Here is a 27,399-nt window from a genome sequence, read left to right on the forward strand (position 1 = left end):
GGTCTCGGAAGGCCACATGTAATATTCCACTTGCATACAATGTCCAGGATGGGCATGCCCACGGACAGAAAGCAGACCGTGACCGCCGGTGGACGGAGCGGTGGTGGTGGAGAACGGGAAGGGAAGGCTCAAAGGTTTCCTTGCGCGGAAGGAATGTGCCCTGGAATTAGATGGTGGCGAGACTGCGCCACTTCGAGACTACACTAAAATCATTCGATTATAGACTTTGAAAGAGTGAATTTTATGGCATGTGAATTATCCTTCACTAAGGAAGGAAAAATGCAAATGGATTAAATCTTCCAGAAGAAGCTGGTCATTCATTATATTAGCGTAATTGTATATTAATTAATTATTTCAATAGCAGTATTAACATCCGGTCAAACAAGCTTTGGGCAAGAAATTCATATAGATGAGTAATTTTAATATAATTAAAGCTTCCTTTTACCAGAAGATTAATCTGAAACCACCATGTGCTTTGAACCTCAGCTGGTACCACTGTAAAGCAGGTGGCAGCCCATTTCCAAATTTGCCAGTCAATGCATCAGTTATGGAAGGAGCTGGATGGCCAGGTTGGGGTCCTCAAACGAGATAAGGTTGGGCAGGGAGGAGCTGCCCCAGTCTCTTCGCACACCTAGAGGCACCGGCGCCTGAGGAGGTGGAGTCCTGCAGACGGGGGTGGCGGGTGTGGGGAATCCAACAATCTGAGTGGGCTCTTGGAGGGCTACTGCCCATTAACCCCTGGATTGCATCTTTACCTCCACTCCCAGGAAGACTGGGGAGAGAGTGACCCACAGGATTCAACTCCAGGAACTAGAGGAGAGAGTGGGCCCCCAAGGGGCTTCTCCTCATAGGGATATAAGAGGCTATAACCAGATGGCAAGATTCTGACCACTTCCCCTCCCTCCTGTTTTTTAAACATGTTGCCCCCATACTTTTTCCTAATAATATTTAAAGCAGTTATTGTTTATCCGGTGCTAGATAGTATACTGGGCACTTTCATGGATTTTTTATTTAATCCTCTAGTAACCCCACGGAATAGGGGATCAGAGTCACTTTTCTAGATGGAGACACAGAGGCTCTGAGAGGTCGATGGGCTTCTCTCAGATCACACAGCCTGCTGCGTGCCAAGGCCAGGGCTCAGCTGCATGTCGGCCGGCCTCGAGAGCCCATGGCATTCCAGCTCCAGGCCTTCAAAGGAAGGACTGTGCTGCCTTTCCCAAAAAGCAAGGAAGGGGGCAGTAGGAGACAGCGTCTGCCAGGCAGTGAGTTATAAAGAAAGAGAATCCTGAAGGCTGCGACATCTACTTACAGAGACACTGGGGGCGGGGGCGGTCCCACGTGCCGTCGCCCTGGCAGCTGAGCACCGGGGTGCCCAAGAGGTAGAAGCCGTGGTTGCACTGGTAAGACACCATGGTGCCGTAGCTGAACCTGTGCGGGCCACTGGCATGGACCTGACGGATGCTGTTCTCTTGGTGCCCGGGGTCTGTGCAGTTGATGACTGCAACGGAACGGGACAGTCAGCGTCAGACTACTTACACACACCCTCACATCCTTGTAAACCAGAACTCAGGAGCCCAGCCCAGGCATGGAATCCCAGTACAGCAACGTTTCCAGACCAAAACAGGCAATGCGGAGCAGATCCTGCCCGGGAGGGTGAGCTGGTCCTGAGGCTGGTTCTTCTCCCCGTCCCTTCATCCCCTGGTTGAGGGCCTCATTCTTGCCTGTCCAGCGAGACATGACCCCCTTCGAGAAGCCTTCCCGCCTCCTCTCTGACTGGTTACCTCTCCCTCCTCAGTGCTCCCTTGCACACATGTCTACTGCACACGGTGTCAGCCAGGACTGGGACGTTTGCACGCCTGAGTCCCTCACGGGCATGGCTGCCTGGATCCGAGGGGCTGATCCCAGGCACGTGAGCCTCCTGCAGCAGAGCTCGCCAGCTGCAGGCCCATGCATCAGAGCCGACTTGAGCAGGGGCTGGCCTCTGCTGGAAACACTTTTAATCTCTTTTATGAGTATTCCAGGGAGAGATTAATGTCCTGGGGGCTACATTTGACTTTTAAATGTTCGAGTGTTTCCAAAGCAGCTTAACTCAAAATCAGAGTGTAGTTTTAGAATAATGACGGTATCATTCATAACTCATGAATGTTTTGCTTCCCAAACACTTTCACATTCATTATCTTGCCTGAATCTCAGGCATCAGGGCAGGTATTTTAAAGTTTTGACAAGCTTTTAAAGTATAAGGTATTTTTACTTTGATGCGTGTCTCTGAGGCTCAGAGAGGCTGGAATCTCAGAACAAGTGAGTGGCATTTATTCGTTCATGGTATTTACTGTGATGCACCAAGTGCCAAGCCGGGTGCTGGGCAGTGAGGACGCCGCAGAATTTACAACCTGGAGTTTCTCTGCCTCGGCACTGTGGGCATTTGGGCTGATGGTTCTTTGTCGGTGGGGGGCGGTCCTGTTCACTGTGGGATGTTTAACAGAATCCCTGGCCTCCACCCACCAGATGCCAACAGAAAGCCTCCAGTGTGACAATCCAAAATGTCTCCAGACCTCTGTCCCCTGCTGGGGCAGGGGGACGGGTACAGTCATCCCCTGAGGAGAACTGCTGGTCTAGGGAGAAGAACAAACAAGCGATTATGCTGTTTGATAAGTGCTCTGATAGGGGCAGCAGAGAATGTTCTGGAAGCACAGAGCAGAGCATCAGAGCAGGGCGTGGACCAGGAAAGTCCAGTGCAGAGGGTGGGGCAGGAAAGGCTTCCCAGGAGAAAGCAACATTTCAACTGCCTCTTGGTGACAGAGAGGGAGTGGCGAGGGGGACTGAGGAGGGAGACCTCGTGCGAGGAAGCCGTTTGGGAGTGCCCTGTGGGAGCATGGGTGCAGGGCAGGTGTAGGAAACGGAAGGGGTCCAGTGTGGCTGGCACCCAGTGCAGAGCGAGGCAGGGAGCAGGCAAGGTGAAGGAGGATGAGGCTGGACTGGGTCCCCAGGGGGCCCTGTAAACCCCGGGAGTATTTCTCCCAAGGGCAGGGGGAAGTCTGGGAAGGCGGTTGGAACAGGAAGAGACTTGATCAGGTTTGCATTTTAAACAGACTGCTCTGTCAGGGTGGAGAATGGGCTAGAGGGGAGTAGGACCGGAGGCCATGGTTTCTAAGGGTTTTACCCCTGCCCTCTGACTTCCAGGCTGGCGGCTGTGGGCAGGAGGGGTTGGAGCTGAAGGCATGGGAGAATTTGCACCGCGTGTTGGGAGACGAAGCACAGTTCTTGGGGAGAAGGGAACATGGGACAACCCCCCAAGCTGCAGTTCTCAGCTCTTCCTGCCCATGTGGATGACCGGGAGGAAGGCACGAAGCGAGGTCTTGGCCATCTTCCCTGTGTTCTGTGGGACCCTCTCTCACTCAAATGGTATCTTTGAAACGTTAAGAGAGGGATGTGATTTGAGGATTAGTGGTGAATGTGACTTAATTTATTTTTTAAAAATCATTTGAAAATTTTGGTCCTTCAATATCAGTAATAAGTGAGCTGTGACCTATTGCATAGCCAATCACCACGCCCCTTGAACGCGGCCGGGAGGAGCCACCGTCCCAGGGGATCTCAGCTCTCGTAACCCCGAAGATCTGATCAACCTCCGGGTCAGGGCCGGGCTCTCTCGTGTTCAGCCCACTCTAACTCTCCACTTAGATGTCACCGAGCCGACTTGGCCTTTCTTGGTGAGAGGCAGACGGCTCCGCTTGCCCTTGACTGCTGTGAACAGACCTCCAAAAGTTTCAGCAGCTGTTTCCCAAACAGTCCAGATGGGGCTGGAATGTCCTCTGTGCAGAATCTGCCTCTTGAGTCCTTGGTTTCTTTTCTTCCCTCTGTCGCTTCAACCCAACCCCTATGTGCTGTTTAGTTTTCGTTTGAACGCTTCTGCTTTTTTTTCCTTCATCAAGAATGGGGCTGTATATGATGAATTACTGGCTTATGAAATATAAACAAAAATATTACTTTTGACTTCTATTTTGACGTATGAAACTTCATTTGCTTTTTTTGATGTAACTGTGATGAAATTTTACATGGCTGTGTCTAGGAAGCCCCCATTTATGACCCTTCTCTGTCCCAAGTCTTCCCTGTCTGAGTCAAAATAACTCCAGGATCGAATCCATGGCTTCCACTCACACGTCACTGGGCCACAGACAGCAGAGGTGCGGGGGAGGGGAGCGGGAGAGGAGGGGTGACTCACTCCTGCAGGTGGGCAGCATGTCGCTCCACTGCCCGTTGGCCAGGCACTGGGACCTAGAGGCGCCCTCAGACATGTATCCAGGGTTGCAAACGAACTTGACCACATCGTTGAGGTTAAACTGGTTGCCCTGAGTGAGGCCATTGATTGGATTGCCTGGGTGTCCACAGGTAATTGCTGTAACCAAAACAGAGATAGGTAAGTCCTCCTGGTGTTCCATACCCCAAGATGTTCCTCCTCCTCCTCTCACGTGGTATGTCTCATGCCCATCAGTAAAGTTCAGCTCTAAGTCTAACTTTGGTCTCTTCTGCTATAAAACCTTTATTTCCTGAAATCCTCATGGGAACACTTCTTTTTCCTTGAAGGCATGTCCACAGCTTGGAACATCCCAGAACGCAGGCTGGGACTGCAGTTCTCTGTCATCCAGGGACACAGTCCTGCCTCTGGTTCCCGTGGCTCCCCCTCTCCCTCTTCATTGCTAGATACACTGACAACCACCCTCAGCTGATCAAGAGCCATCCTAGTTCCTGGGCCAGTCTTGGCAGAGCCAGAGTCAATGCTAACCAAGCCCAGGCAGAGGGTTTGGTCATCCTGCCAGACCAGGGGCTGAGGCCAAGCCCAGGAAGCCACAGTTGTTGGGAGAACACAACCCTCCTTCCATGTGGACGGACTTCAGATGGTGTGATTCCTGGCCTTTCTCTGTGCTCTTTTACCAACCCTGCCCCAGGCCACACCGGATAGCCCATCTGCTTCATCTGGCTCAGCTCTGCCTTTTCCTCTGGGGACCCAGTTGCCCGTAGGGGGCACTGCTCTCCCCAAAAAGGAAGAGGCATCTGCCCCCTCCCTCTGCCAGGGTGGTACTGCCTCTGATTGCATGTGAGCCCACCCTGCTCTGGGGTTCATTGAGTAGACTCCATTTGGCTTTTGCATGGAGCTATGGTATCCAACGAATCGTTTATTAGTAGCAAAGGTGATATTTTGACACCCACCAATGTCTCTGTTTTATTTTATAATGTGTTCAGCCACAGGCAGGGAGGAAGAAGAGGACCTGGTGCCCACAGGCTGGTCCCAGAGCACTTGGGCTGAGCCCTCCGTCCCACGCACCCCCACCGCCGTCCTTGTCCTCGCCATCGTCACAGCAACGACAACAGCAGCATCTGCTCCACATCTGCGTCAGGCGTTGTCCTGACCACTTTATTTTAGGGTTCACTGTTCTGGCCATTTTATACGGATTCATTTATTCCATCCTCATAATACTCTTTGAAGTGTCTGCATTTTATAGATGAGAACCCTGAGACCCTGTGAGATAACCTCACACACCCACAGTCATGCAGCCATGCGCCACAGAGTCACGGGTCTGGGATCTGAACCCGGGCAACCTGGGTCCCGGGTCTGCCTGTCTGAATGCTTTACTACACAGCCTTTCAGTGTGGGCCAGGCCTAGAATATCTTCTAGGCAGATGTTCTGCATTTAATTCTAGACTCCATCCTTCCCGTTTCTTTATAACTCAATCTATTCACACACATTCTGTGCCAAGTTCCTGAAGGCATATGAATTTTCCTCTCCTGGAGGAAACCAAATATATTTTCTTTATATGCATCTGGAAGACAAACCGAATATAGACGGGCCTTGCTTTCAGGAAACTGAATATTTTATTTTTTATTTTTTTAATCTGTCAAGTTATTTTATAGTTTTTTAATTTAATCTTTATTGTATTTTTTCCATTACCACTTAGTCCCTTTATACCCCCTTCCCCCCAGTAGTCACCACACTGCTGTCCATATCCATGATACTTCAGAAGTTATTAAGACCAATTTTAATGGATTGCTTATTGAGTAAGTTTCATTATTTTATTGTTCTATCTCATATACAGGAGCCACGTGAAGAAAAAGAATTAAAAGCAAAATCTGGCCTTACAAAAATTAAGAACAAAATCCTGCAATTTACACAAAGGCTTACTTTAGGGAGTGTTAAAAAGTAAAGAATTTTCCAAATTACTTGCAGGCAGCTGAGAATAAGGTGGTCACCTAAATTAAAAAAATGCAGTTTAACAAGAAGAACAAATAAATCTGTAAAAAGCGTGGGCCTGCAGCATAACTAGAAGACACAGAATGCTATAAACTTTAAATTATGTGTAAGGAGAAAAACAAACACTAAACCTAGGCAGAACTGTTTCTCATGCTTCTGATTCAAGCCTTTGTGCAGAGCAAGGCTGCATGGAAAGAGAACAGAGAAGCCGGGGAAGATCGCGTGCTGGTCCCAAATCACTGCTAGAGAGAAAATGTTCATCTCAAGTGGGAGCACACTAGAGAAAGATTCAGGTACATCGGAATACAACAACTATAGGGAAGCGACCTAAAAGTGGGTGTGATTCTCCTCGATGTTGCTAGAGGAAAGGAAAGGCAAAGAAGTAAAGGGAATGTGAGAAGGAGAAAGACAGGAGGGAGGTAGAGAGCAAAGACATCCTCTGCAGACTGGGTAACACTGGGGAAAAGAAGCAAAAGGGAGAGAATTTAGGGTCCTGCAAGGACAAATGAGAAACAGACAAACAAAATGGAGGACATGCAGCCTTTCCTTACCACACACAAGAAAGCCTTCTATTAGAAAACGAAACATGCATCTGTTCAGCGTATCTGACAGCACTCATTGAAGATCCTGTTGTTACTCCCAGGGTATATTTTTACCTTATTCATTATAGATTAGTTGGCCATATAACCAAGGTTTTATTTCTGGGCTCTCTATTCTGTTCATTGATCTAGGTGTCTGCTCCTGTGTCAGTACCATACTGTTTTGATTGTTAGAGCTTTGTAGTATAGCTTGAGACGAGGCCACATGATACCTCCAAGTTTGTTCTTCTTTCTCAAGATTGCTTTGGCTAGTTGGGGTCTTTTGTAGTTCTATATAAATTTTAGAATTATTTGTTCTAGTTCCTAGAAGAAGGATATTGGTATTTTGATAGGAACTGCATTGATATTTGGAAGCAACCTAGGTGTCCATTGATAGCTGAGTGGATAAAGAAGACGTGAGATATATGCCATGCCATATATATGCCATGGAATATTATGTAACAATAAAAAAGAATGAAATCTTGCCATTTGTGACAACATAAATGGATCTAGAGGGTATTGTGCTAAATGAAATAAGTCAGGCAGAGAAAGAGAAGTACCATATGGTTTCACTTGTATATGAAATCTAAATAAAAACAAACAGAAATAAGCCAAAACAAAAAAACAGAAACAGACTCATAGAAACAGAAACCAAAGGGATGGTAACCAGAAGGAAGAAGGGTATGGGTGGAAAGGCTCAATAATATTGTGATAAATTTATATGGTGACAGGTAATTACTAGAATTAGTGGGGTGATCACATTGTAAAGTATAAAAATGTTGAATCACTATATTATACAGCTGAAACTAATATAACCAATAAAAGACTGTATGCCAACTAATTTAAATGAAAAATAAATTTAAAACAAAAACAAAACTATCACATTTTGCTACACTGATGGAAGGGGGTGCTTTTGCAAACCACCCTAAGCCACAAAAGGAACAGAAACCATCAGCCTAAACATGTATAAAGCAATAACAAAAAGGAAATCAAAAGAAATCAAAGCAGCTCAGATGATGAAAATCTCATCAAAAACGAAATACATGAAACCTAAGGCAGCTCTAACAACAGTCTAAACTGAATTAAATATTAACACACAAGTATTTGGAGATGTGGAAAGCCATCTTGAGAATTAGGAAATAATAAAACTAAATAGTTTTTTAAATCAGGAAATAAAAAACTAAAACAAGACATGGACAAAACATGGGAGAAAATGAAAAGATAATTGATGACATGCAGGAAAGACTTAAAGAAAAAGAAAATTATCTCAGAAATAAAGACTAAATTATAAGAGAGAGAGAAGATTATCGAAAGGTAATTTACTGAGAGGTACTGAGGAAAGTCAGGCAAATACCAAGGGAATTAAAATAGGATTACAAAAGGAAGTAAAATTAATCAGAGACAAAGAAGCTGAAATAGAAAACAGGCAAAAAAATTTCCACACACACATAATGGGAGCTGATTTAGAAGGAAAACAAAGCTGTGGGCTTGAATGAGTGGTTAAAACTGCAATTCAAGAACATGTTTCAGAAATAAGACTTGAATCTCCATATTCAGAGGTCCACAGCATACCTGGAGAAATGGTCTCTGAACAGCAAACAGGGGCATATCCAAGTAAAATATTAGACTTTAAGGATAAAGAAAAAACAATTATCAGGGCCCTGTGAAAAGCCACCAAGTACCTCCTAAGAGCAACAGAAATAAACTAATATTTGCACTCTTCAGAGTAACATGCAAAGCAAAATAATGATGAAAGAACATTTTTAAGAAAGTCAAAGAAAGAAATAGTGACCAATGATTTTATATAAAATCCAGCTATCCTTCACGTTTTAAGGCCAGATAAACAACTTTATACATGGAAGAACTTGGGGACACTAGGCAAAGGAGGCATTGTTGAAGAATGTATTATACCAGAGACTGAGCTGGACCCAGCCAGGAGGTGAGCAGGAAAACTTCAGCAGCGTTGGTGAGCTTTTGATATTTTTAATGGTAGATCTGGGAGTAAAATAAAGGTAGGGAAAAGGGTAGAATGATATTGCATAAACAATATAATAAACAGTTTATGTTCTGACAAAGTAGAAACAATGCAACCAAATGTGGAAGGAGAAAGGGGCGAGGGAAGAAAAGCAGAACAGGTTTATTGATCGCAACAGGCTCGTTGATCGCTGTGCAGTCCATAGAGGAGGTCAAAGGGCACTATTAAAAATTGATAAACTAGGCCCTGGCTGGCGTAGCTCAGCAGATTGAGCGCGGGCTGTGAACCAAAGTGTCGCAGGTTCGATTCCCAGTCAGGGCACATGCTGGGGTTGCAGGCCATGACCCCCAGCAACCGCACATTGATGTCTCTCTCTCTCTCTAAATAAATAAATAAATAAATAAATAAATAAAATCTTTAAAAAATGGATAAACTAGGTAACAAATGGTTAAATGAGAAAATCGGGGGGCTAACGGCATTAAAATGTGATAAGAACAAAATGCCGTTTAGATGTTAAGGATGAAAGTAAGGATTGTAAGCCTATTATCAGGCCCAGGGCAATTCAAGTCAAAAATATTAAGAGTGATAGGGAAGACATTTTTAAAGGCTAAAGTCACAATCATAAATGTGGCTATAATAGTTCTATCTGCACACCAAATAACACAGCAACTATTTTTTATGGAGCAGAAACTGCAGGAAGTGCAGGGGAAAATAAAGAGAAATGCACTAACAATAGAAAACTTGAAAAAAAAGGCCTCTCAGAACAAAACAGGTCAAACGGACAAAAAATAAATAGGGGTACAAAGGCATAAACAATATAATCCATGAGGCACACCTCGTGACTACACATAGAACTTCACGCTCTAATACCCTTTCCTTTCAAATGCACGTGGAACACTCACACAACTGATAGAACAGTAAGCCCCAAACAGAGCATCAGTAAGGCCAGGGAAGTAGAAAGACTACGTTTAATGCAATAACATTAGAAATAAATAACAAAATAAAAATTAAAAAGGCCCTTCACCTGGAATTTTACAAAATACTCTTCTATTTAAAAACTTCTGGGTGGAAGGGGAAATGAATACCAAAATTGCCAAATTTTTGCTAAATAATAAAACATGAATTAGTGTAGTCACTGCAATACCATTGGAGTAGTGATCAAAAGAAATTTCACAGTCCTAAACATTTACATCATGACGGTCAATAAGAATGAATGAAATTAGGTGAATTAAATTCCCAACTCAACAGATAGGAAATGAACAAAAGAGTTAACCAAAAGAAATCACAAGGAAAGAAATAATAAAGGTGAAAGCAATAATTAGTGATATGAAGAAAACTAAAAACAACAGATGTAATAATTGCATCTTTGAAAAAAGTATGCGGAAACCTCTAGCTAAGCTGATCAAGAGAACAAGGGAGCTGGTCTGTGTCGAATCTGAGCCGTGACTAGGGAGAGTGGGCAACATACTTACGCACACAGAAAGGGGTCTTGCCCGACCAGAGGTGATCCTGCTGGCAGATGCGCACGGACATGCCGATCAGGCGGAAGCCGGCGTTGCACTGATACACCACGCTGCCCCGGTAACTATAGTTCTCCCCGTTGATGTGTCCATTGACAATGGGCTCGGGAGTCCCGCAGTGTCCGGCTTTGATGGGGGACGAGAAAAGAGTGTAAATCAAGGAGGAGTTTGCAGAAAGTGAGGCGGGGCTTGGTCAGGATTGGAGGAGACAGGGATGGTGGGGAAGAGGACCAAGGGCCCAACCACCCATTGAGTTCCCACCTCCCCTGGAAAGCAGCCATCCATCGAGGAGTGACTTCAGGAATCCGAGACGTGATAGCAATGGTGTTGAAGACGTGGCAACCCCAAATCCCAAGGCTGCATCTTACATGGCATCCATCTCTGACCTTTAGTGTGTGTCTACACGCTGGGAGAAATGGTCACTGCTACCTCCCTGCACCCCTCACCCCAGCCCCATTCTCAGCAACTGGCGTTTACTGTGCCTTTACTGGAGGGCACCACAGTGTACAGTAAGGCAGCTGAAGCCTCGTTGGTTAAAAATAGCCATGTAAAAGCAGGTGGTCTGGCTAAAGTCATGCTTCCTTTTCCTTGAGAGGCAAGGCACGCAGAGAGTGGAAACCCAGGTGAATTATTTTATTAAATGGCACCCGGGAAGAGCATATTCCTAGCATTTCCAGCAGCTTCCTTTGGCTCTGTGTGAACTCAACAGGGGCCTGAGACGGTGGGAGGACCATACTGTTGACTGTGGATGGATCATCCAATCTATGCTGTTAGGTTTGTGTAGTTGGGACCCACCTTTGCACTTGAGGGGTCCAAGAAAGGAGAGGACAGAGAACCTTCGTATCTAAGGTTTAGGCAGAGGATGGATTAACCATGGAGGAAATAATAACTTTACTCTTTGTAAGCCAGGTTTTTAAAAATGAGTTTATCATAGCTTATTGTGTGTGTGTGTGTGTGTGTGTGTGTGTGTGTGTATACTGTATAGAATAAGCAAGCGACAAAAATATATTTCTATATCATACAGCATATGTAAAATACATGTCCATGTAACACTTGCTAACATAAATACGAAGGGTGTTTCAGACATGCCGCAGGGAGGTGTCTCTGTGCCTTGCCCTGACGGTGGAGCCTGGGGCTTCACCCATCTTTCAAGGGCCAATAAGAAAAAGCCGTCTTTCTGATCAGAAAGAGAACCCCTCAGAGGTTTGTCTCGTCACACTTTAAGAGGTTCTCATTCTTTTGGGTGCCCCAGGAGAAGCCAGTTTAGGGTTTTAGTCAAGGGAGATGCCCCATAGCTGGTGTTTGAATTAAGCATTTTGTGACAGTGGGTAAAATGATACTGTTCTGAGGTTGGGATCCTGCTTTGGGAAGATCTAACTCATCCCGAGTGGGGAGAACGGGCAGGCTGGGCCTGGGGAGGTCACTCACCGAGGCAGCGGACCTCAGAGCCACTCCAGAGTCCGTTGGCCATGCACTCCCTCACCCGGGAGCCCACCAGCGTGTACCCGGAATTGCAGGAGAAGATGGCCGTGGCCCCATAGACGGACAGCGTTCCGATGCGGTGCCCGCTGGGCGGGATGGGCAGCTCGCCGCAGGAGATGACTGGAAAGGTAACAAAACACTCAGTAAGACACGTGCTGCTTCTGGTTGGCAAGACCGTGACGAAAACGGGGTCTGTCTGACCTCACTCTGCTGGAATGCATGACCATAACACGGGTCGTGACAGTGACCTGTGTGACGTTACACTGGAGCAGCCATCCTCAACTGGAGGTGTTGCCAGGAGCACCTGAGGAGCTTTAAAAATGCCCAGGCTGCACTCTGGACCCCTGACTCACCATCTCTGGCCCAGGCACACACGTTTTTAAACAGCTCAGGTGGCTCAGAGGTGCGCCTGGGTTAGGAAGCACCGGACTGGAGAAACGGTGGATCAGTGGTGTGCTCCTCGGCGTTCAGAGCAGATACGGCAAATCAGTTCCCTGGTCATTTCTGCCGAGCAGGGCAGCGGCCTCGCACCCCTCCACGGAGCCCTGCAGACAGCCACGGGCCGGCACAGGGGTGGGGCCCCGCAGCCCAGGCCACACTGGAATGTGAACCGCTTCATCGGCGTGAGCTCCTGACTCCTGCTCTGCCACCGACATGACTACATTCCTCTGTGGGCTCTGCGCTTGAGTGACAAGACAACGGTGTCTTGCATAGCAGGTGCTGGGAAGCCACCACGCCTCCCAGTCTCAAACTTCCCACGGCTCACTGACAAGCTATCTTCTTCTGTCCCCGTACAAACACCTCCTTCCTCGATCACAGCCTTATTGATTAGGTGAGCACTGTGAGCATCTCCTGTGTAGTGGATGCCGCGGTGAGCCACTCAGACCCCCACTGACGCCCGAAGGGTTTATTTCCCCAGTGGCTGGCAAGGAACCCTTGGCAGCTGGCCCTCTTCAGGTTGCCTTGGTGGATGAGTCCTCCCGTCTGAAGCTGTACTCTCCTGCCAGGGCAGCCTGCACCTAATGTTTGGTCAGTGCGGAGGGGTAAGGGCCCCTGGTGGGGTGGACCGAGGCCTTCACGGCTACTCCCTTGGAACCCAGCTTCTCCCTCCCCCCAGTCCTGTGTCCTCCCCTCCCTTCCTTCCACAGGTAGTGACCCCAGGAGCACTCCCTAATAACCTCTGTCTTATAGTGGCTTCCCAGGGACCCTGGATTTTGAAACTCTCTTAGAAGAACCAAGGAAGAACAATTGGCAATGAAGAAGGAAAGGCAGAAACCCTTAGGTGGCCTGGCCCTTGTGCTGTGCCCATTCTTCCTGTATGCACTCCTATGACAGGCCTCCTCACATGCCACCGTCCCCGTGTCCTTATTTGCCTGCTTCTCCAGTGGACTCCACGCTCCTGGTGGGCAGGAGTCCCATACTTGTCTCCTTATACCTCTACTGTACCTGGCATGAATGCTGAGTAAACGAGTTAGTGGGTGCTCACCTGGACAAAGGCAGCTTTTTAAGAAGATGACAAGATGCTAAGAAGCACTTCCTTACAGAAGTAAGCCTCTCCCCAGCTCCTGATTCTAGGTGTGTGTTAAAGAAGAGGCACACTGGAATCCCAAGTGATATCCCTCTTCTCTCCCTCCCCGTATGAGACAGCTCAGGTAGCAGGCACTGAGCCAAAACTTGCCCATCCTCCCCTCCTGGGCTTACTTTGGCAGGTGGGCATAGAGTTTCCGAGGCTCCATTTGCCATTGGCCTGACAGCGGATGACCCTCTGGCCAGTATAGTAGTAACCAGCGTCACAGATGAGCATCAGCTGGGCCTGGAACTGGTACTGTGTCTCAAAGATAAGCCTCCATCGGCCGTGCTCCACACTGACGCCGCTGATGTCAGGACAGGTCACGGCTGGGTGGGCAAGGGGCAGAGAGGAGGATTAACTAATTAATTATGGAAGAGACAGGCAGAAGTCCAGAGCTGGGGACTAGCAGACAGTAAAGATGCATCCAGAGTCTTCAGTCCCCAGGCAAGTTTGGTAATGAATGAGGTGGGTGGGGCGGGGAATGTGGCCACCCCCCCACCAAAAAAAGGGCAGTGCTAGGCAGTCAACGCTGGTCATTGGATGTGAGGCTGCAAGTTCTATTTGGTCGTATCTTCATTTTTTTTCCTTCTGTCTTTTGAAGGAGACAAAAAATAATGTTTAACCTTAATGTGCTCGGAAAAATCTTCATCATTGTTTACTACCTGGATCCAAGTGGCCAGATCATCGTTTTCAAGAAAAGCTAGAAATAATGGATTTTTATATAAAATTTCCTGGTTTTAAGATGCTGGAAGGCAATTATGAGTTTTTTATAAGTTATCCTGTAGGTCAAAGAAACAAAACAGAAGGAAAACCAAAACCCTGTATCTTCGGATTGGATACAGCCCATTAGGCGGCCAGTTTGAGACTTCGGCCTTACAGCGGAACTGCACCTCTGTGATTTTGGAGTTTTGTGATCAAAGGACATTTGTGCAAATATTCTGACAGTTTTTCCATCTAAGAGGAGGTGGGGCAGGTCATTCCCGAGTTCTGTGATGCTTGATGGCGACAACTCAGGGTGCGACGGTTATCGATGATTTGGGAGCAGTTTCAAATGGGAACCTAAGTGGGCAGATGATGCCACTCACCCGTCTCTGCTCTCTGAATCCTCAGCCTCCATGAACCTGCTTCCCCCCACTCCCTGCGGGAATCTTTCCAGCTGCTCACCCAGCTCCTCCCGCACCCGCCTCCGCGGCCCGAGGATGACTCACGGACACACTGGGGAGGAACATTGCGGTTGCTCCACAGGCCCGTCTCCAGGCACTCTGCGGTGGCTTCAGCACCTGCCTGCAGATGGTAGCCTTCGTTGCAGCTGTACACGGCTTTGGTCCCCACCGTGTACTCTTTGCCAAACACCATTCCGTTCTTAGGAGCCTCAGGAAGCCCACAGGAAAGAGCTAGCGAAGGGAGAAAAGTCATGAGCGTTTCTGCTTCCAGATGGTGTTCTGGGGATATATTTTTTATCTTTCCTCTAACCCGATACCCTAATAAAATCATAGTAAACACCAACAAAAGGAAAAATCTTCTTAACCAAAAAAAAATATGAGGATCACCAGCAGAAGAGAGTTCAAAAAACAACTTTGGAGGACAAAATGTAGATAGAAGGGTGTTGATGGATTAAATGGTGCCAACAAGCCACAGACCAAAATAAACACATAGAGGGGAGGGGTGGTGGTGGAGTGAGACTAGTTTTCTGTCCTTGCCCACAGTGTGGAGGCATTCAGGCACGTGTTCTTCAAACAGCGTAGAGAGGGTCTTCTTTCCCATTTGAGGGAAACCCAAAAACAGAACACACAAAGAACAAAAACTCCCTTGAGAGAATCAAGGCTGCTGAGGCGGGAGCTGGCATCCCAGAGTAAAGCTCTTTTGATTCTAGCACTGAAGGACCCTCACAGCCTTCAGGCTGCCCCTCCGCCTGCTCAGCTCCGTGGCATACTCAGCTCCGCTGCTTTCCTCAGGGGAGACCCCGTGGGCAAAGGTGTCTGTGTGTGGTAACAACAGAGGTAACTCACATCTGCTACCTGAAAAACATCAACCTGGCTTTTACTTCAAAATGTGCACCATCGAAGACCATGATACATTTTAGAAAAAGAGCAGCACGAAAGACATAGAGATTAAAAACAAGAAAAAATGTCTCCTTCAGGAGACAGAGCTAACTCATTACATTGAATATACATAATACTCTTTAAGCTTCTGATTAGTAAGTAGTATCCTGAGAAAATCAAGGTAACATATTATATCCATAAAGTGAGAACAGAGTGCTTTGACGAAAGAAAAACAAAAAGAGAACAAGACCTCTTTTAATTTAAAAACATGATTGCCAAAATTAGCATCCAACAGAAGGGCTGGAGATTAAAATGCAAAGGAATTTCCAAGAATATCAACCGAAAGGGCAAAGACTGAAAATGATCACAAAGGACTGGAAGCAGAGGCTCAGCCGGGGAGGTCCAACATCTAGTGGGTCAGGGCTCCAGAGACAGACACCAGAGCAAGTGGGAGGGACAGAGTTATCACAGATGAAAACTTCCAGGAGTGGAACAGAGACACGGTCTCCAGAATGAAAGGAAGCCAAGAGGATGCAAAGAGAACCACTCTTAGATCCACCATCATGGACTCTCAGAAGACCACAGACACAGAGAGTCCTATAACTTCCCGGGGGGAGAGGAGAAAAGTGACTTCCCTGTGAAGGAATGAGGGTCAGATCAGCGTCAGTCTTCCCATCAGCAACAACGGTGTTTGTAGATAACAGAACAATGCCTTTGAATTTCTGAAGGAAATGATTTGTGCCCTACAATTTTACCTAGTCAACCTACCCAGCAAGTGTGAGGGCAAAAATAATAATAATTTTCAGACATTTAAAGACTCATTAAATTGATCTCTCATGAGCCCTTTTTGAAGAATTTACTATCTACTCCACCAAAAAGAGTATAAAAACCCAGAAAAGGCAGGATATGAGATATAAACAATGAGAGAACTAATTCGGGAATATGAAGAAAAGAGATCTCACACTGACAGCTCAGGAGAGAAAGGTGTGCAGCAACCTGGCCAGGGCAATGACTTTATGAGGAGCAGGGCCCACACTATGTTTATCGGAGGAACGTACATTATTGCATTGGTAAGAGGGGCCTGTGTGGTCTTGGAAAGAAATCGATGCTTACCGACCATGCCTGCCCTTTACTACATAGCTCAGGAGCTCTTACAGATGTGATACCAATGAGAGTGCCCGCCACTGTCCCTCACCTGCCCCCTCTGTAAACGAGGCTAGAACTCAGACCTCTCTCCCTCAGAGTCACGAGAAGCTCGAGCTAACAGTGATGCTCGATGTTACTAGAATGTCCAGAGCCAAGAAAAGAAACAGGGCTGGGACTCCATTATGACGATGATATGGAGAAGGAGGGACTGTCCAGAGGGAGAGGGGTTTAGAAACCAAGACGGAAGGAAGATTCCAAGACCAGGTGAAGGATCAGGAATGGAAGAAGTGAGGAAATGAGGGAGCATTATTTATTTATTTATAAAAGATTTTATTTATTTATCTTTTAGTGAGAGGGAAAGGGTGGGTGAAAGAGAGGGAGAGAAACATTGATGGGAGAGAGACACTGATGTGAGAGAAACATTGATCGATTGCCTCTAGTATGCGCCCCAGCTGCAGACTGAACTCACAACTCAGGCATGTGCCCTGACTAGGAATTGAACCAGCGACCTTTTGTTTTGTTGGAGGACATCCAACCAACTGACTCACACCAGTCAGGACAGGGAGCATTTAAAAAAATATATGCAGGTTCCAAACACTGAGTCTATCTAATTCTAAATGCTGGGTTGGGTCTTTCAGAACTCCACTAAGAGTGGAGTTCTGAAAGACCCAATCTGGCAACATCTTGGCAACATCTGCCCTTTTTCATGCCAGTATTCTAAACTGGGTGGTCTCTTCTTGAACTCTACCTCTCACCTGTCCTGTCTGCCCCTCTCTGGTGTCACCCAGGATGAGACTTGGCCACTGTGGATAAGGTGAGCCTGGGCAACGGGGCTTTGTGCTTCAGCAATATAATAAGGGCACATTTGAATGTGATGCTCTTTTAATGCCTGTACAGCAAGGCTTTGAGCTCCTTCAGTGGTACCGGGTTAGCTAACTTGTCATATCTGATGACCTAACTACCTCATTTCCTTGAACCCTCGGGAAGAAATGCTTAGTCCCCATGACATTCTGCGTGGGGAGTCAATCAGGCAGCAGGTGACAGAAAAGGGCAGCAGCCCCTTCTCGTGGCCCTGGCCTGGCCCTTCTCTTGTGGATAACTAAGAAGACAGATAACTTTCCAGCCTAAGAGACTAAAAGCCTGTCTCCTGATCTCCATGTCAAAACATGGTCCCCCAAAACCCAGGTAAGAGAGACACTTTCTGTGGGTTGGAGAGGCGGGGAGAGAATCACAAGGTATTTGCAATGTGTGGTGGAATGATATCTCCGAGGGAGAGGGTATTTGTGAGAGGATGAGCTGGGGAAGGAGAGAGAAAGCATTAGGAGATGCAGACTCTAAATGGGATGTATTTGCTGGTGGGGAGGTCATGGTTTGGAAGCAGCAATGGGGAATTGGAGGAATACCAGGGCTTTCCTGGCCCTGGGCTGTGTGGGAAATGGGTGACTAACACATTTCACTTGAAAGGGTCACAGAGTGCCTGTTCTCAGAGGAGAGCCAGGGTCTCTGTGGAGGGAGGAAGGGAAGAGAGCCCCTCTGGGTTGGGAGCAAGGGCGTTTGTTGTTGGGGGCAGGGAACCAGGAATCCAGAGAGGGGGAGTGGCTGGGAGGGAGAGGATCGGAGGGAAGCCTGGGGAGGGCTGGGGAGGGCTGGGGAGAAGAGGCAGAGAGCAGTATGAGGACGCATAGACACAGCCTAGAGGGGCTTACTTTGGGGAAGTGACAAAAGATAAAAGAGATGAGAGGCACTTGTAGGTTTCAATAGGAGCTTCCGGGGAGAGGGGGGACATAGTGTCTGTGTTGATAGAGTTAGACACCAAGATCAAAGCCAGACGACATTTGCCATTTGTGACAGTTAGTTCTCCCTGACCTTTGCTCAGGGAATCGAACAGAATACTAATGACACACTGTTTCTGCTCTTTGAGAAAGCGCAGGCACAGGCCAGAAGGTTGTGGGGGTTGGAGATGACAGGTGTCATTAAAAAGTGTGGCACCCCGCTGGGGACTGAAGAACAAGAACATAAAACAGCAATGTGGCTTCCTGTGTTTGCATATATAATTGGCAAAGTTCTTTTCTTTTGTTAATGTAGTACATTATGTTGAGAATGTGGAAGGGAGGTTAAGTTTCAAAAGCTATAGATTTTGAATAGGTTATGATTCAACAATCTCATTCTTGGAAATTCATTTTAAGAAATATATATGAATGTCCCTAACAATGACATTAAAACAATTGTAATAGCAGCACCATTTACAGAAACAAAAAATATAGAAATTCAAGTGACCAACAATAGGATAAGACTGGAAAAACTGACAGTTTTTCTGTAACATCATGTACCACTGAAAACAATGACGAGGAAGTGTATTTAGGTACATGACAGATGTGAGCAGAGTTTGGGATGCCGATGATGCCATCTTGGTAAACAGTATATAGAAGGCTAAGGAAGCGTGCTGAAGTGTTAACTGTGGTGATCTCAATTGATGGGATTGTAGGTCATTTTTACTCTTTCCTCTGGTATTATCTATATTTATATTGTTTCAGATCACTAGTCTGAAGGTATATTCCTTTAAGTTAAGAAATCCCTTAAGTTATCAAAGGCGATGTAGGGACACTACCTGGGGCCGATCATAGGCCGGGGTCGCTGTTCCGCCCTCTCCTCCTCTGACCGGGAGCTCCCACCAGCCTGAACTGCTTCACGTGTCTTACCCCTCTCAGTCTCGTGCTTTTCCAAATGCCCTCGATGTTGTCTAGAATGTTTCCTTGCCAACGCCTCGTTCCACACCCTGCTTGCTCTATGAGCCCGATCCCGATCCCAAGCATGCGTGTTCTGGAAGCTTCGTTGCTATCTGAAAGGAGGGAGGCCCCTTCTTTCCTCTGGGCCCAGCAATGTGGTTTACACTCCCAACACAGCATTTCCTTCCTCTGTCATTCTGCATGTACATGGCTAACATCCATCTCCTCATGCTCTGAAGACGCTGACACTGTGTTTTATGCATATATATATATATATATAATTATATATATGTGTGTGTGTGTGTGTGTGTGTGTGTGTGTGTGTATCCATCCATTCCCAGGGCTGAAAATATTGTGGATCCTCAATGTCTGCTTCCTGAAAGGATGAATCATCAATGAGGAAACCCATTATCTGGAAGCACTGGTTATGAGGCAAACCCAAGATGTGAGTAGGATCTGAGCCATCTGTTACCCCCTTCCCACCTGCTTCTCACCTTGACAGAGAGGAATGGCCTCGCTCCACAGGTAGTAGCCCTGGGGATGCCGTGTACAAATGGCCATGCTCTGTCCCACCAGGCGGTAGCCAGCATTGCAGCCAAAGTGGATGGAGCCTCCGGGCTGGGTGCTGGTCTGGCCCAGAAGGAAGCCGTGGAGTGGAGCCCTGGGCAGGCTGCAGTAGGGAGCTGAACAACGAGATGCGGTCAGGGGGCCATGTACAGGTGGGAAGACAGACAGACATGCTCCTTCCTGCGCACCCCGCCCCATTCTTTCCCCATTTCCTTGTCTTCACAGTGGCCAGGTCCACTGCTATTAAGAAAGGTCTGAATGGTTGATATTGAAAAATGGCCAGACTGACCAGTGTGGCTTAGTGGGTTAGATGTCATCCTGCAACCCAAAAGGTCGCTGGTTCGATTCCCAGTCAGGGCACATGCCTGGGTTGCGGGCCAGATCCCCAGTTGGGGCATAGGAGAGGCGGCCTATCAATGTATCGCTCGCACATCAATGTTTCTCTCCCTCTCTTTCTCCCTCCCTTCTCCCCTCTCTAAAAAAAAATTAAAAAGAAAGAAAGAAAGAAAGAAAGACGACCAGTTTGGTGAAGCCAAGGGAAAGGGAAGTAAAGAAAACAACGTGAAGCACTGGGCCCCTTTGCGGCCTTAGCTGTGCAGCTAAGTTCAGGCTCTCGAATCCCGTCCGCTCCCAAAGAGACACAAAAACCAGAAGCAATGGAGTCGGGGCCACAGGCACGTCCCGTTTCTGACCTTCACGGTGTGTGACTCTGACCAATCTCTGAAGCTCACTCAGTTCCAGTCTCCTCACCTGCCTATTGGGACTGGTAATGTTTACCTTATGGGCTTTTGGACCACTTAAATAGGGTTGTGCTTGTAAAGCTCCCCCAATCCAGCCCAGGGCACTCAGTGCTCAATAAGTGGTCCTTCTCCTTTCTGTCCTGTAGAGAGCGGAGGGAGAGAGCACTGTGGCAATACAGGACATAGAATCCACAGTCCTAATTCCCCTGCAATGAATGGCTTTCACTTACTTCATTCACTTATGCAATTATTGTGTATGGAGTGTCTATTATGTGCCTGGCTGGGAACACAGCAATGAAGAAACAGACAAAAATCCCAGCTGCAGAGAACTCGCAATAAGAAACCCTGCCAAGGGATCCTTAGAGAGTCCTGAGAGGCTGCGAAAGAAGGATGAACAAAGGACTGTGCAGGGCATGCCCCTCGCTTCCTCTGAGAGTCCCTGGCGGGGTGTCCTAGGCCCGCATACGCTAAGGCAGAATGAGGGTGTCAGGTCCTTCCTGCATCCTCCCACGTCCCTCTGCTGGTGAGATGTGTTTTAAATACCCCCCTTCCGAGCCAGATGTGTTTCCTCGCTCCCGCTCTGCCACCTGCGTCCTGTGTATATTGTATTTACATGTCTACTTCAGTCAAGAACAAGACGCTCAGTTATAAAACAGACTTAATCACAGTGATAGAGGCACTTGCAAATTACATGGGTCTATTGTATTTTAATAAGTGCTAACTGCTTCACTGTGTGATTAATTCATTTTCTACTTGGCCTATGTATTGTAATTACAACTGACTCATTACCCCCAAACATGTGGTTAGTCTTTGAAGACATCATGGAAAGGGCAACTCCTTAATGGCTTTTAGTTCCTAGTTTAGCAACAGCAGAGTGCAACGCTGCTGCATGTCTGTGTTTCCCTTTTTGTGTGAGTAGCTCCTAGGAACTCAGTCTGAATCTCCCTGAGAGGTACCTTAAGGTTTAGTTTTCATCATGAGGAAACTCAGGCCTGGAGAGGTAAAGTGACTTGTCTGATAATCATTTGGCTAGGTAGTGGCAGCGCTGATCACCGAGCCTGGGGGTTAGGGAGCCCCCCTACCTCTCGCATACATGGGGGGGAAGGAGTTTAGGGTCAACTTTGCAGAGGAAATGGACTCAGATAGTCAAGACCCTTCCCCTCCCAGGCTCCCATGAGCCCCTCAGTTTCATCTGGCCTGCTCATCCCTGAAGCCATGTCCTGGAGTTCCTTAAGACTTCCAAGAGCCCACTTAGTCCAGGCTGGTCTTCCAAGTAGGTGGCCAGTGAGAAGAAACGGATGAAGACAAGTGGTAACTCAAGCAGGCTATACTTTGGCAACCTTTCTAACCAATATTCTTAAAAAAATTGTCCAACATTTATTTGGAGTGCAGGCTAATGCAGGCAGGGAAGTGTGCTGAGGGGACCTGGTGGAACACCCCTGGTCTTAAGTCATTCATCTCTGCCTCCAAGTTCATGAGCTCCCAGCCGCAGCTCACTGGGCCCACTCGCCTGCAGAATGGGGTCCGACAGCTCATCAAGTTTTCTTTCCAGCTACACACAGTGATCCCCATGATGGAGTTCAGACAGATTCGCTTTCCCCCATCTCTTTACATTTCCAGGGATGTTTCTGTGCTCCTTGCAGACTGTTGCCCAGGTCGGCCACCGGGCTGCTTGGCCTTTGCCCTGATTCCACCCAGAAGATAAGGCTGGCAGAGCAGGACTTAAGCTCCTGGACTTAAAATGCAGCCCATCTATGGGCTGCCTAACATTTGCTAGTTGGAGACCCACATCTTAGGGTTTTCCTGTTAAAAAAATATTTTATCCTCACCTGAGGACATTTTTTTTTGTTGCTTTTTAGCAAGAAAGGAAGGGGGAGAGAGAGAGAAACATTGATGCGAGAGAGAAGCACTGATTGGTTGCTTCCCATATGTAGCCGGACCTGGGATCCCATGTGTCTGGACTGGGAACCAAACCCACGACCTAGGTATATAGCACCCTGATGGGGAATCAAACCCACAAGTTTTTGGTTAGGGGACAATGCTCCAACCAACTGAGCCAAACTGGCCAGGGCTTAGGGTTTTTCAGTTCAAAAAAATTTACTAACATTTCAACAGGGGTAGAGATGGGTTCACCTTTAGGCATTCTCAGAGCATATACATATGCATACTAAGCTTATCCAAAGACTCAGGCTGGCAGGATGAGCAGAAGAGAGGGAAGAGGTTAAAAGTGGGTAAAGGAGCAGAAACAGGGAAGGTGGGAACATGTCAAAGACACATGCGCAGTGATAGGTCAGGGAGACGTAGGGGAGGAGAAGGCTGCCAAGCCCCACGGAGGAGCTCTGCCGCTGATGAAGATACAGCTTGTGGCTTATAGGGGCGTTGGAGGGGAGGAACTTGAGGGGCTCTCAGCCTCTGGCCCTTCTCGTAAGTCCTTATGTTTTACTCACCTGAATACCGAATCTTAAATCCCTTCCGATTGTAGGCATGGTCCGACGACCAGCGCAGGTACACAGAGTTGCTGGTGCTGGTGACAACCAGGGGAGCCGAGTAATTCCCACTGAGAGCTTTCAGCAGAGGACTCTGTCCCGAGGGACCTGGGATGAGAGCCCGGGACACAGGTTACAGACCACCCCAGCCATCAAAGATATTGAATACGATCCCTTTAATGTAACCACCTCCTGTTTCCTCCCCACTCAGGTGAAGGCGCAAAGGCTAGGAATAGTCGGTAACTTGGTCGGAGTTGGCACGCTCATTTGTCCTTCCATTCCCCTCTCTGCACCCGCAGGTCTTGCTCTAGGTGTTCTTTCCTCCTGAGCCCTGCAGCAGTGCTCCAGGGGGCCACCGCCAATCCAGGGCAGCTGGCAGCTGAGATGTAATCTGTTTGCCATCTCGGAACTTGCCCGAGGTCAAGCAGCGGGTTAATGGAAAAGCTGGTTTTCAACCTGGGAACTTCCATCTTGCCACCCTACCTCTCTTGTGTGCACTATTGGGTTGGCCAAAAAGATTGTTCAGTTTTTTTTCCATAAAATAAAAGACACATTTTCCATTTTCACTAATAACTATTGATTTGGATATTTTGGTATTTGGATATTTACTGATTTGGCTATTTGGCTACCTCTCACATGGTATAGCATTGATTGCCCTCAGTTAATACCTCAGTTTGGCTGCTGTCAACTTCAACTGGTCTACCCAGCCATGGAGAATCGTCCAGGGAGAAATCTCCAGCACAAAACTTCACAAACCACTTTTGACATGTTCAATCAGTCACAGCACCTTCTCCATACACTGCATAAATCTTTTTTTTTGCATTAAAGTTGTATTTTTACCTATCTTGCAGTAACAAAGCATAATATGCCAAAAATGTTGCTTATTTTCTTCCATCTTCAATATTAAAATGGCTACACAAAAACTCAGCAATTTCAAAAAGTTTTTTTAAATGCACGCTGATATGACAGCTGTCACAATGCAACCTAACAAAAACTTTTGAATGAAGTTAAAGACAACTAAGCGTTAGTAGAGCCAGTTTATGGAAAAAAAAAGAATGAAATTTTTTGGCCAAGCAATAAAAATAGCTCAGTGCCTGCCATATAGGAAATATACTTACGGATGAGTAGATAACAATAAAGCTAGAGAAAAACATCAAGACTCAATGTCATAAATAACACAGCTCCTCATCTTCCTTTCCAGGACTTTTCCAGAAAGGCCTCCCTCTGCTCCTTTCCCACCGTAAATGCCTGGGAGTGTATTCTGAGGCGGCTGGTTCAGGGAGGCAGAATATAAAGTCGGATAATCCACAGCACAGGACTTGGGACCCTGAAAGAGCCCTGAGTGGTGGTTCTAATATGCTGCTGAGTCAGCTGTTGGAAGCCCGGTGAAAATAACAGACCCCATTAAACAAAGCAGGGCCATTAGAACTGCTGGGACAAACCGTGAGAGAGGAGGGCAAAGGCTCCGAGAAGCGGCATGCCAGGAGAGGCCCACTGTGTGGGACCAGAACACCCCCTAGCTGACCGTGTTCCCCAGGAGGACCTGGGGGACACTCCAGGTCCTAATGCCACACGGAGTGCATTGCACTGGCGAGTGTGAGCACCAGCCTTGTGGACACCCCGAGTAATGGCTGTCCTTTTAAGGCCACATTGACAGGAGGAGATACTGTCACAGAACCCAGCTTCCTCGTATTGATGAGGACGAGGAGATTCTAGAACACAGAGGCCAGCTGGAGGCACTTAACAGTCCAAAGCAAGGCTGGCATCATTCCCAAAAGGGACGGCAGGGGCTGGCATGGCAGCGGGAGGGCCTGAGCTGCGGGGTCTATGGGGATGGCTCACAGAACACGATAGCCTTCAGGGCAGATGGACCGAAATAAGTGAATACAGGAACGAAACAGGTCATGGATATACAGTCCAAGGGTGAGGAAAGCTAATCTCAGTGGGAAGTTACTGTTTCCTAATTGGGAGACTTGGGCCAGGTTTTAGTTCTTACTCCAGAACATGCTGGCAGAAGGAGAGGCTGCGTGCCTGTGAAAAAGGACCCTATGAAACAACACCATTTGTGTATAGTAGTGATTCCCTCAGTTCTTCCCCCCAGAAAACCTACCACTATGTATCTAGGTAACTGAATACTGGGGAAAAGGGAATGCCAAGATATTCTGAAGACTTCTGCACAGAGTTTGAACTGATGCCGATCCCCGGGGACTCAGAGCATTCTCAGGGCTCCTCTGTAGAGCAGGGGGTCTGCGGGTTGGGGCTGGTGATACATGGAGTCCTGGCCCAGGTGCGTCTCACAGCACAAACCTAACCAATTAGTAGCATCGATCGCAGCAGGTGTGCCGGATGTGCTATCTTCATCAGAGCAGATTAATATAGCCTTGGTTACTCGGAATGTAGTTACTGATCTAGCAATGCACTCTTTTCCACCTCCATCAGAAAGAAGGATCATAGGCCATTTGCATCCGTGTCCTGTAGACAAGACTATGCATTCATGGTCTCGCCTCAGAGTTACCTAATTCTCCTGCTCTCTGACATAATGCAGCACAAGGAGATGTGGCCATCTGCATGTCCTGTAGAACAGAACATACTGGTTCTCTATACTGATGACATAGTACTAATCGGATCTGATGAGCCAGAAGGGACAATTAGTGCAGATGCATTTGTGAGACACATATGCCATAGAGGGTGAGAGCTAAATCCTACAAAGTTTCAGGTAAAATTTTTAGGGTTTAGGGGTCCAGGACATGTTGAGATATTTCCTCCACAGTAAAGAGAAAGTTATTGCATCGTTTTTCCTTCCACCATCAAGAAAGAAGCACAATATTTGGTAAATTTCTCGGGGGGTTTGCTGGTAGCATATTCTTCCCTTGGTGGCATCGCTGTGACCCACTTATTGCCTGACACTCAAGGCGCTAGCTTTGAGTGGGGGCAAGATTAAGAGAGGGTTCTGGATTAGCAGGTCCAGGCTGCAGTCTAAGCAGCCCTGCTGCTTGGGCCGTGCACCCGTCAGCTCCCATGTGTTGGGGTTTCTATGGGAGAGAAGACATTCTGCGGAGCCTCTGGAAAGCTCTAACTGGGAGCATAGGTTGCAGCATAGGTTTCTAGGGTCCCAAAGCAAGTCTGTGTCATCTGCAGCAGGGCGCGATACAGCGTGTGACTTACCATCAAAGATCTCAAACTCATCATACTGCTTCTCGCTGAGAAAGTACTCCACCGTGATGGAGATGTTATAGCCGGGCTCCGCTCTCACCAGCCAAGAGCAGGTCTGGAACTGGGGGTAGCTGCCAGGGTAGCTCTGACTCAGGATCACACCTGTGGAGTCTGTCAGAAGCTCATTCGTGGGGCAGTGCACTTGGAGAAAGAAAGAGAAATACCAGGTACATCAGACAGAGAAGGAACTAGACCAACACATACTTTTCCCTGGTGCAAAAGACAACCACTGGAGAGCCAGTATTTGAGCACAAACAAGACCCCAACACCTGTCATTCCACTGGCATGGAGTGACCTGAGATGCTGTGTCAATGTCACCAAATTGCTGAGACTCAGGCTTGGCCAGGCAGAGCAAATCAAGGAGGTTCTGGAACAGGATGAAGGCTAAAGTTCACTTTTATTGGGGGCTGGTTGTTTTGGTGGTGGGTGGGTCAGCTCCACTAAAATAAAGAGCTACTGAATTTCTCAATTTAGTATTAGGGCAGCCTAATTCTGGGGTATACGGTTCCTCTCTTCCTCACAAATAATCCACAGTACAGTTTATCCTTTCCCTTACTTTCTGAGAGGTAGGGGAGAAGCTGACTTTTTTTCTCCGTAAGCTACTAAATATTTGTTGGTAGCAGCAATACTAAAAACAGTAGTACTAGTAATTATAATAATAGCCAACACTGAGTAGTTACTATGTGCAAGTGAGTTTGGAGTTTTATTCTTGGCTTTAGCTGGGGTAAATCAGTGAAGCGGACTTGTCCTCTGTCAGGGCATCACTCTGCAGTGAAGACAACTATGGTCTCTCAGTTGCCTAGTTCAGCGCACAGGACCCTGAGCACATCGGCACTCCAGCAGGACAGGGCTGGTGTGCGAGCACAGCCTTGGTCCAAGGTCCAAGGTCCTGGAACTTCCTCCTTCCAATGATCATCATGCCATTTCCAGGGAATGCCAGTCAAACAAAAAGAAGACAGAAATAGATGTGGCCACTATGGCCAATTCCTTGCCTTGGACCTAGGAGCAGGGCAGAGACCGTAACTAGAACTAGTGAGTACCTGGTCTACTCACTCGCTAATGCAAACAAACATTCACCGTGTGACCTCTTCTTCCCCCTCCCCGGGTGG

General features: G+C 47.4%; 1 protein-coding gene across 2 annotated transcripts in view; it reads right to left on the minus strand.

The window, feature by feature from the left end:
• The window catches only part of CSMD2 (CUB and Sushi multiple domains 2), a 550,409-nt gene that overhangs the window by 32,884 nt on the left and 490,126 nt on the right, over positions 1–27,399 (minus strand). The window contains exons 47-55 of one of the 2 annotated variants that reach the window (XM_045858971.1): positions 26,243–26,431; positions 23,039–23,185; positions 19,779–19,967; positions 14,579–14,764; positions 13,502–13,696; positions 11,747–11,920; positions 10,271–10,444; positions 4,220–4,393; positions 1,310–1,498 (exon numbers count right to left, since the gene is read on the minus strand). In XM_045858971.1, the coding sequence (XP_045714927.1) occupies positions 1,310–1,498; positions 4,220–4,393; positions 10,271–10,444; positions 11,747–11,920; positions 13,502–13,696; positions 14,579–14,764; positions 19,779–19,967; positions 23,039–23,185; positions 26,243–26,431 (1,617 nt within the window). Of the gene's footprint in view, positions 1–1,309; positions 1,499–4,219; positions 4,394–10,270; positions 10,507–11,742; positions 11,921–13,501; positions 13,697–14,578; positions 14,765–19,778; positions 19,968–23,038; positions 23,186–26,242; positions 26,432–27,399 lie in introns of both variants that reach the window. The other variant, XM_045858969.1, reaches the window with a different exon arrangement.

Source organism: Phyllostomus hastatus, unplaced genomic scaffold (assembly GCF_019186645.2).
Source record: "Phyllostomus hastatus isolate PE091 unplaced genomic scaffold, TTU_PhHast_1.1 phas_scaffold_182, whole genome shotgun sequence".
Taxonomy (NCBI): Eukaryota; Metazoa; Chordata; class Mammalia; order Chiroptera; family Phyllostomidae; genus Phyllostomus; species Phyllostomus hastatus.